An 11,216-nucleotide genomic window follows, 5' to 3' on the forward strand; every position below is an offset into this window, starting at 1 on the left:
TTTACCCCAAAAAGTCCTCTTGATATTTACGAAGGTAAAAAGTTAAAAAGGAGGAGGATTGATTGCTTGGCAAGCCTATGGAAGGCGTAAGTTCCATGCCGCTCTCGAGTGATTCACTAAAAATATACACCTTCGGCCGAGTGTTGAGTGATCTCCCGTGAGGTATGTGAACTTGTATATAAATGGAATTTTAATAAGGCATGCTATGCCCAAATAAGTAATTTATCTTATGAAGCGTTCAAAATAAATCATAATGAATAGGATTGTAAATAAATAAAAATAAAACTTATAAAGACCTTGGATTCCCGACACTCTAGGACAAGCTAAAAACTTCTCTTCTACCTATTCCATTTGGGAGTGTAAGCCACATTTAAAGAGTTTTGCTTGAGGACAAGCAAAAGTTCAAGTGTGGGGGTATTTGATGTGTGTAAAATGCAACATATAAATCACATCAATTAAGGCATAAAACTAACCCTTTTTGAGTACTAATGTTGGAAAAATAGTGTTTTTGTCTTCCTTTTGCATTTTCAGGATTAAATGAGCTCAAAATCACAAAAGAAGCAAAAAGACAACTAATTCTAGCATAAATACAAGAAAAGGAACAAAAGTAGACTGCCCGGACCCTCAACGGCACCTCCCAAGGCAAAGGAGAAGAAACAGAGTCTGAACACGCCCCGTGTCCAGCGAACACGGGGGCGTGCCCAGGAAGCAGCAGAAAAGACAAACCAGTAGAAGCTTCCATTGCCCACCACGGGGCCGTGTCCAGCGGGCACGGGGGCGTGGTGAAAGTACAGCAGGCGCATTAATTGTAATTCGCAATTACAATTAATGAAGAGAGAGAATGTCAGACGGGCACGGGGCCGTGTCCAGCCTTCTGTTCAGCCTATAAATAGAGGAGCTTGGCTTCATTCTCTCTCATCCCTTGGCACACCACCTCTCTCACACTTCATCCACCACCCACCACCACCATAACACCATCATCCACCACCATCATCCATTGTCCATCGTAGAGTGTGTGAGTCGTCTCGGGATCCAAGATTGATCGTAAGAGTTCTTGACAATCAAGGCCATGTTTGCCTAAGTCTCTTACATCACTTGGTGAAGACAAGTGTTTAGTATAATACTTTTTATTTTAATCTTTTGCACTTTTTATTTGGTTTTGTATTAATGACTTTAATAACTAGTTACTTATGTTGAAGGTGATCTTTCCTTATCGTTTGTCCGTGGTGTCTTGGCATTATTTTACTGTCTATATAAAATAAAAGATTTTCACCATTCATATCTCCACGGTCTATATGGAGGTATGTTGGCTACCTGGTCGGGGGTTAAGGGAACGGTTTGGTAAGGGTCTTGCCCTTGTTCAGCGTTTAGAGGTCCTGCTTGGGACCTGGGTCAATTTTAGTAGGATCTCCTTCAATGCCCATAGGTATTGGATGGCGGGGATCCAAACTCTTTGACCCCCTCATAAGTTAACTACTATTAATACTATAACCCGGCTATTTAGGACTGTATCCCTGCTGACTCAGACTACTTAGCCGAGGGTAACGTCACCGCCAAAAGCGGGGCCTACCACAATTTGCATTAATAACTTAATTCATTATCTTTCAATAATCCGACCCTTTAGGATTGTATCCTTGCTGACTCAAACTACTGGGTTGAGGGTAACGTCGCCTTCAAAAGAGGGGCCTACTACAATAACTAAGATAATCTCTTAAACAAGTGCAAAAGTGCGAAAATAATCAAAGGTTATACTAATACACGTGTCGGATCCAAGTGATTCATCTTGTCTATCTGTTTTTATTTTATTTTATTTTTCAGCATTTAGTTAGTTTTTATTTTTCTTAGTTTAAAACACTTTTCTCACTTTTTGATTTGATTAGACGTTGAGGATAAACCGGTATTAAAAGCTCTTGTGTCCTTGGACGACCTCGGTATCTTACCAACACTATACTACGTCCACGATGGGTGCACTTGCCCATATGTGTGTTTAGTGTTAGTAAATATCGTGTTTTATAAATTTAAAACTTGGCTAAAAGTGTAACAAGGGGCTTAAATATATATCAAAAATATATTACACTACACACGCATCAACTGTCATCTAGGTACCAGGCGTGAAATAGAAGTTTGCAGCGATCCCTTATTCGGTGAACAAGGGCAAAAAGGAGGGGCCCCAAGGGGTCCCCTGCTGAACGCCAGTAGTAGACCAAATAAACTCATCCCCCACATATAATCTAGCTGGTTGACCATATAAAAAATCGACCCATGTAGAAATAGAAGGACACCTTTTCCTTACCTCGCACAGTAGGGCTCTCCTATCAACCAAATTAAAAGCGTTCGAAAAATCAACAGTAAGCATAACAAGAGACCCATCTTGGTGGTACTCATTAAGGAACCTGTTCGCACTATGAAGAACGGCCTCTGCCCCACACGGAATCCGTACCCTAAACTGGAAATCGCCAAGGTATTTGGCCATCTCCTTCCCAACACCTTTCATGGCCACCTTGGAGATCACCCTCCTCCAAATCGACCCAACAGCGATAGGCCTAATCCAATTATCCGGTTTGAGAAGAGGTGTAAGAGGAGCAGAAGCAACAAACTCCGCCAGACTCCTCGGGCACCCCCCCCCCAAGCACAAATTAACCATAGCTGAAGTAGCCCTAAGCAGGCTATCAGCAATCACAGACCCCTCCCCACAAAAAGCATCTAAAAGATGTTGGGCCCTTAAGCCGTCTCTCCTGCATGACGTACCTTTAGGGAAAGATTTAATACACCCGAGCACACAATCGGGCTCCACCACAAGAGGAGACTCAGAAGGCAAGGAGGCAGGCATGGAAGGAGGGGGCATACATGGGTGCTTAGCCACTAAAGCCTCCAGAGTATTCTTATTGAGAGGGGCGACCCCCGAGGAGCATAAAACCTTAACCGCTGCAGTGAAATGACCATCAACAACCTTACGTAAACATTGTTTCACATTGGTCCCCCCACACTCATTATCAATCTCAGTGCCCTTTTTGATTCCATCCGTAACCCCCCCTCGCGGGTTGATCAAACAACGACTGGAAAAGAGTGGCAAAACCCTCACGATCACCCCACTAAGCCAAAGACCGCTGGATGCTAAGGCATTGGCCCGTCTTACTATTGCCCGATCTCTTGTCCTGACGACCAGCAGGCTTGAACACCCGCAAGGTGCAACGTGGTAATATCAAAAGTCGAACCCATGTCTCAACAGAATCAGGCGTAGCAACCACCTTGTCCAAAGCTGCAGTTAAGACTTGGGCAAAAGCCATACGACAACTAAGGGGGATACTCTTAACAGTCCTTGATGGGGAGAGAGAAAACACGGTCAAGCAAAGCAATATCTACCCCCAACTCTTCCGACGAGGTATCAACGTTTTCAACACCGGGTCTAGTGATGCCAACATTAAAACCCTGTTCATCTCTCTCACCTGGCACAAACCGAATAACTTTATCCTCATGGTGCACGCCCGACTGAAAGCATGAGGGCACATACACTCACCACATAACCATTGTCCGGACACCCTCAAAGCTTCACAAACAGAGGTAAAAAGATTAAGATCATCAGCAATTGCACATCTCAAAGAATCTTTCCTCTCATCTGAGCCCAAATGGTGACTCTTGATATGTGCCATTAACCTTGGGAATCCCTTAGCCCCCACCAAGCCATCGGGGCAACAATGAAACCGTCGAAAAGGACAAGGCCAGAAACCGCTACAATTAGAACCAACCATAACAAAACTAAGTAAGCGGAGTTGACACTTAGATAATGTCGCATACGCCACCACCAATAAAGAAAACCCAACCCAAAAGGAAACGCAGCTGATGGGTCAAAAAGTAATTGATCCGCTACGCTAAAAAACCTCAAAAAAATACCTAGGCATTTCGTCGAACACCTTGCGTGCGAAGAAGAAAAACATAAAACTACAATTACCAGTAAGTAACAGTGGAGATCAAATAATATGTATGGTGGTAGGTGGTGACCCACTTGAGGCATGGCGTAGGCAATTCCCAGTTACCAATTAATTCTACAGATCTTCACAATTAGTTATATACCTCGTACGCTCTTTACGGACATGAAGCTAGCTATATTCAATTGTTGGTGTCTGACCAATGCTAATTTTTGAGTAAATTACAAGTTTTGTCCTTTATGTTTGCATCAAATTTCAGGCGCTGTCCTTTGCCTTCAAAATTGACGGGCGGTGTCCTTTATGTCTCTAAATCTTACAAGTTTTGTCCTTTAACCCAAACCAGGTTAGAATTCTCAGTTAAGTAAGGGCATGTGCAGGGCACATGAGGGTAAAATGGTCAATCCCTGTTAAATCATTTAATTCCCCATTAAATTCCTTATTTATAACGAACACCAACCACCAACCCTTCATCATCTCTCTGCAAGCATCAAATTAGGGTTTCTTCAACCTCCAAATGCGTCGTTGATCATGGTTTTTTGCTACTGTGGAAGAGAAGCAATAATACAGACATCATGGACAAGCAAGAATCCTGGTCGTCGTTTTTATGCTTGTCCTGTACAGGTAATCTTTAATCTTCAAAATTAGGGTTCATCGCTTAGATTAGGGAATGTCGTTTCCGATTTTAATGTGTTGATTTGCTCAATTGTAGGGTTCAAATTGTCCATTTATTGGATGGTTCGATCAGCAAAGGTGCCAAAGGTGCATAGATATCATACCTGGATTGCTTAGGGCTAAGAACAAATTGGAATCGGAGAAGATGCAGCTGCAACAACAGAACATGAATCTGGAAGAAGAAAACATGAATCTGCAAGAAGAGAACATGAAAGTTGAAGCGAAGTCTAGAAAATTGAAAAAGTATTTGGTTTTTAGTTGGATCTGTTTTGTGATGTATGTTGTGGCATTTTAGGGTGTTATAGTTGATGTGCAGTATGTGTAAAATGACAAGTTGTAATTTTGAATGACAACATCTAATTTTGTGATGTATGTTATGGCTTTATAGGTTGTTATATGTTATGTGCAGATGAAAAGAAATTGACCATAAAACCTGTAAAATGACCCATTCAAACAAACTGACCGAAAGAAATTGACCCATTCAAACAAACTGACCAAAAGAAATTGACCATAAAACCTGTAATGGCCAAAACAAAATGACCCATTCAAACTGACCAAAAGAAAGTGATTGACCTAAACAAAACAAACCAAGTCAAACAAAATAACTACTTACCATATTATAGCCAAACCTGATTCATGTTCCAAATAGTTCCAAATACTACCAACAACTCAGAAACATCTAAATAGTAGCAACCCAAAAGACATAAAAAGTTTACCCAAAAGACATAAAACATGTTCACAAACATCTAAAAACTAGCAACCAATAAGTTCAAAAGACATAAAACAACTTCACTTTGCTGCTGCCTTCCTTTTCTTCCCTGCATTGCCACTCTTGCCTGATTTGCCAGTCTTGACAGCTTCACCTTGACCCTTGCAAGTCCTGGAATTATGTCCAGTCTTCTTACACTTTGAACATGCACCTTTAGTGTGCTTTTTGGACAGCCTTCCTGATTGGGTCATCTCTTCAAGCTCCACAGCAGATCTCTTCCTTAATTTCTTGGGTCTACCAACCTGGGTGTGATGTTTTGGGGGTGTAATCGTTGTAGGAGCATTTACCCTTGTCCATAATGTCCTACCATTGATAGGGTTCACCCTAAAAGAGTACACCTCTTTCCACCTCTCCATTGTATGAACCGGATGTACCCAACTCTCCAAAGCACCCACCCTGCCCCCATTAGCAGCTTTCTCCCAAATTGCAGCCACAGCATGTCTGCATGGCATTCCTATAAAACATATTCAACATTTAGACCAAGATCCAGTTAACAACTACAAAAAATGAATATATAGTTACCTGTTACTTCCCAGGCTCTGCAACTACATGTCCTTGCAGCCAAATTCACTACTCGTGCATGATTTGGCTTTCCACTAACCTGATACAAATCACCCCCATTCCACTGAACATGGTAAGCAGTTGCATCTCTTTTGATCCCTTCAAAAAGTTCTGTTGCCTTGGGTGTAAGCAAGCCTTCACTTTTCTCTATTACGTTCAACACAGTTACTATTCTCCTCATTAGATACTCCCTTATGTATTCAAGGGCTGATATGATAGGCTTGTCCCTGCCTTCTACTATCTTTCCATTGAAAACCTCACACATGTTATTAAGCACAATATCAGACACAGCCCTCCCTGTGCCAAATCAATACATAAATGAACTAATGAATATATAATAAGTGAACAAATGAATATATAAGTGAACAAATGAAAAATACCTGAAAAATAAGCCCTTGACCAATGCAAAGGAGGAATCTTTGACAACCATAGATGAGCTTTCTTGTTGAAAGCCTTCAACTCATCCATAGCAATGCCTAATTCTGGGACTGTTGTTGCACAAGCACACTTCCAAAGCTTTTCCTTGTAAAGATCTCCCTTGAAAGTAACTTTCATGTTTTCATGTATGTGGCGAAGACAGTATCGATGCTCAGCACAAGGAAACAGTTTTGAGATTGCAGGAAGTATCCCCTGCACAATTAAAAGACAGTTAACAAAGTAAAACACAGGTGACAAACTAAAGGACAGTTTACAAAGTAAAAGACAGTACCTTTTGTCGATCACTTATGAAAGTAAAATTTGAGTAAGTGCCTAAACCAAGATCATCACCTAAAATCTCTAAGAACCAAGTCCATGACTCTTTGTTTTCAGATTCCACTATTGCATAAGCAACAGGGTAGATCCCATTATTGCAGTCAACACCCACTGCACTTAACAGTTGCCCTGGGAATGGTCCTTTCATGAATGCACCATCTAGACCTAAGAAATCCCTTCCAATTGCTTTGAACCCCTGCTTTAATGCAGCCAAACACACATATATCCTTCTAAATTGTCTAGTATTATCCCCTGGATCTGGATTACCATCAACCTCAATCTTAACAGTTGTACCTGGATTTTGTTGGATGAGTTCATGAGCATAGTCCCTCAAGACTGTATACTGTTCAGCATAGTCTCCTTCCACATGCTTCTTGGCTATGCACTTAGCCCTATATGCTTTCATTCTTGAAATCCCAACTGAATACCTCCTTTGAAATTGCTCTTGTACAGCCTTAACTGGTATTTCTGGGTTCTCTTCAATCTGCTCTAGCATCTCTTGTGACAGGAACTTCGAAGTACATGCATAATGCTTTCTTGTTGTAATACATGTGTGGTCAGTAATTAGGGTTTTGACCACCCAAGATTCAGCATTTTTTTCTTTTGAAATCAACAAGACCCAAGGACATTGATATTGATGGGGATTTGTCCTATTCCCCCTACCACCCACATTTATATCACCTTTTTGCTGATTGGTCCCTGTGTCTTTATTCTTTTCAACAGAAACCCCCTTCCCCTTTTTTTTCTTACCTTTTTTCCCCTTGTCTTCATTTTTTTCCATCTCTGCACTTTTTTCTTTACCTGTTGCCTGACTGACATGCACCCCATTGTCATCTACCTCAAAGTCTGGTTTTGAGCCTTGACAAACTGCCCTAACCCTGCTGTGATCATCTTTGATAATCTTAATAATCCTTCTAGTTTCAACAGCATGTTTTTTGATCAGCTTTTTAGCAACTTGCTTGCTGCCAAACACCTGCCCAAGGTAAAAGTTTACCAAATTCTCATTTGATCTTCTTATTTGGTGCAACAAATGTTTCCTTGTGCTTGTATGGTTATCATCAGATTCAGAACCACTGTTAAACTTGTCATTATCTAATACATCCCCTTCCATTTCATCATCACCATGCATATGTTCATTAATGTTGTCCTCAACTTCCATATCAACATTAGCCCTATAGTCACTCATGTCCACTTCATGATCACTCATAGTATTCAATTCATCCACTATGTAATCACTATCATTATCACTAACATCCCTATCATCAGTAACATCCCTATCATCAGTAACATCCCTATCCTCACCAACATCCCTATCATCAGTAACATCCCTATCATCAGTAACATCCCTATCCTCACTAACATCCCTATCATCAGTAACATTCACTTCAGTCTCAACAAATGCTGGACTAACTGGCATCTTACTGCTGGATTCCCCATAGCCAATATTTGCATTTTTCTTCATAGGAACTATAGCATATGGTCCAATTTCATCTATCTCTTCAATGGTGATGCTAGGTCTAGGAGGTTTACTAGGTGAACTGAACAGTTCTTTCATGTTTTTCAAGCCATGAGTGGTATATACATGGATGACCTTGTGCATTTCAACATACCTAGCCAAGTTCAGACAGTCTTGATCACTGGTTAGGTGTTCAAGACCATCATCTAGGGTTTTTTCAGGATTCAAAAACTGGTAATACATTGGGTTCAAGCTATTATACCCTAACTGATCAAGCATAAGATCGACTTCATGAATGGAAAACTTATCAATATCTATCAAGTCAACATAACTGATCTTGCCTCCTACATATGTGCGTCCCGGAGGTGATGTAAGCCTACCACCATGATGAATGCAAATGCTAAAGAAATTGGGAAAACCATCTGCAAATTTTCAACATTTATGTTATTAATCAACTAATGATCAACAAAAACCACAACATTTTATCCCTAAATCAAAACTAGGGTTTGTAACTTACCATAAAGTTGAACAACATTTTCATTATCAAGATGATCCCTGATATACCAACCTTCTTCATCATTCGACATCGGAATCTTGATCGGAATGTTGATCGTCTTTCACAGTGGCTAAAACCCTAGAAAAGAAAGATGAGGGATGAACGATGTGAAGCAGGTGAATGAATGAGGGCATCTCTTGTTATAATTAAAGGGGGACAGACAAGTGGGATGTGGATTGACCATTTTACCCTCATGTGCCCTGCACATGTCCTTATTTAACTGAGAATTCTAACCTAGCTTGGGTTAAAGGACAAAACTTGTAAGATTTAGAGACATAAAGGACACCGCCCGTCAATTTTGAAGGCAAAGGACAGCGCCTGAAATTTGATGCAAACATAAAGGACAAAACTTGTAATTTACTCCTAACTTTTTAAGGCACTTCTAGATATAATGGACTAAAAAATATTAATTTAATCATTTTCTAAAAAAGATCTTCAATAAGATATTTGTAAAAAAAACGTACATAAATCCAGTAAACATGAATTAACCTAGTCAAAATAAGATGTGTACTTTACAACGTGTGATACACTAGTAGTCTAGCACATGCGACAATCCACTTAGAGATCTTCACTAAATCACCATAGATAGACTCACTAAGTTAGCTCATGGGTTGGTCGACACATGCAAAACAAACACCGACTTTCCAAAGCTAACCTTTCAAGTTTTCAACAAAGGTTTATTGAACCTCATTAAGTTAGTGATAGAATCCGAAAGTGAGAGAGCATGCATTCATGAATTTATAGATTTCGTTCTAAGAAACGAGAAGAAATCCTTTGGAACCTAATAGAAAATCCTTACGCAATCGGAAAGTACACCCTTTAGTATCATGCAATGGGTTAATTTAACTCTAATAAACCAACTTTCATTAGTTTATACATCAAATACTTATTTATAATGATTTAGTCTACTACACCTTTTATCTAAACCAATTTAAAAGACCTGTAATCCAACTCACATATCCAATTACTTGTCACGTAACTGAAACATTTTGCCAGAGTTTAATCTATTTTAATGATGTAAGTAGTCAAAGCCGAAAAAAGTTTTTTAAAGTTGTAAAATCACTATAGAACAGTTAAAAGTTATGTAAAAGAATTGAAAACTGAACAAGTACAATAATAATATCAACACACTTTTTCAGTTTCTTTAGGTTGATGAGGTTAATGATTAAATATCATAATTCTACAAGAAAGAAATATAAGTATATGTTATATATTATATTTATTCAAAAGGTGAAAGTATTGAAAAGTAAAATAAATAGTGAATTAATTGTTGGAGGGAAAATATTTGAGTCCAATGTAAAAGTTAAAAGTGGGGATGAGGATGGCCAGATGGGTCGTGGTCTGGTCTCCCGGTCCCGCAGAAGTAGTGGGCCTTGTTTTCTTGTCGGTGGAGCAACTGCTTTTACATTGAATGAATTTATTTGTAATATTTTTTGAATGGTGACTTTCTTTTTTAGTCACCCAATGTTACATTGTCTAATCGATCGCCCTAGTCAAGTCTTCTCAGACTTACGTTGTTTTAATTGGGTCCGCGCTGAGTTGACCAGACTTGGTTATGGTGTTCCCCCGGAAACTGTACTGTCCCCGCACAAGAAGCCTCGCTGAAGTAACAGCCAGATGAAAACCGAGGTACAGCTCAGGATCAAACCCCGCTTGGTATATAAGAATATTAGTTTTAAATATAAAACTTACAAGAACCGTGTAAGTAGTTATATGTAATATATGAAAGATATTAAAAAGGTGTATGGTCGACATTTAAAGAAATAAGTATATACTGAAAGGTTAAAATGAACACCTTGTTAAAAAAATCAAGAAAATCTCATTTACACCATTCATTAATTTAATTTATGGTGTAGATTAAATCAAATATAAAAAGTTACATTTTCAAAGAAAGTGTAAAAGACTGCAAAGAATATTTTTCAGAATTTATTACGTCTGACATAGTCTGACACAAAAGTATGTATGTCTGTAAGTGTTGCACAAAACAAAGTTACTAATAAAATGTAACATATTGTTACTTGCACTGTGTCGGGGTATGACTTGACCCGGTCAACTTGGGTCGGCCAAACCGATAAGTTCAAATATACCACAAGTTATTCTAGAAGGTTCTAATAGAAGATATGAACAACATAACTAACCGAATCTCTGGAATGTTAGGAACATCCCCACGATCTTCCAGTCATGGGCCGACCCCATGCAAACGGTGACACCTAATAAGGGGGAAACCCTAGATGAACCAAACAGTATAAATAGTATAAATAGATGAAGACATTAAGGTAATATTCATTCACTTTCGTCATACTCTTATCATACTTTATACTCCAAGCCTACTTATTCTCACGCCACAGGGTGGTTACAGAAATACCTTCATTCCTGTAATGAGTTCTAACGGTGTTCTCTTTTGCGGATTTGGGTTCGGATCATTACCATTAGGAGTATTCATTGAAGAGGTGTTCTTCGGGATTACGCCTCTACATTGGCGCCATCCGTGGGACCCAATATATACATACTTGGGGCCAGATA

The 11,216-nt window shown here is 39.5% G+C and overlaps 1 protein-coding gene across 1 annotated transcript; it reads right to left on the reverse strand.

Moving 5' to 3' along the window:
• Positions 1-5,276: 5,276 nt before the first annotated feature.
• Positions 5,277-7,309, reverse strand: LOC110927779. The gene is made up of 4 exons (XM_022171194.1): positions 6,638-7,309; positions 6,309-6,558; positions 5,890-6,225; positions 5,277-5,821 (listed from the first exon to the last, which is right to left on the reverse strand). The coding sequence occupies exons 1-4, from the start codon at positions 7,175-7,177 to the stop codon at positions 5,388-5,390; spliced, it is 1,560 nt and encodes a 519-aa protein (XP_022026886.1). The 5' UTR covers positions 7,178-7,309; the 3' UTR covers positions 5,277-5,387.
• Between the last annotated feature and the right edge of the window lie 3,907 nt (positions 7,310-11,216).

Source organism: Helianthus annuus, chromosome 3 (genome assembly GCF_002127325.2).
Source record: "Helianthus annuus cultivar XRQ/B chromosome 3, HanXRQr2.0-SUNRISE, whole genome shotgun sequence".
Lineage (NCBI taxonomy): Eukaryota > Viridiplantae > Streptophyta > Magnoliopsida > Asterales > Asteraceae > Helianthus > Helianthus annuus.

Coding starts and splice junctions, on each gene's coding strand:
- LOC110927779 (XM_022171194.1), bottom strand. CDS start 7,177: ATGCTAGAGCAGATTGAAGAGAACCCAGAAATACCAGTTAAGGCTGTA. Junction 6,226..6,308: donor GTCAAGGGCTTATTTTTCAG/GTATTTTTCATT, acceptor GATTTGGCACAG/GGAGGGCTGTGTCTGATATT. Junction 5,822..5,889: donor CAGAGCCTGGGAAGTAACAG/GTAACTATATAT, acceptor TATGTTTTATAG/GAATGCCATGCAGACATGCT.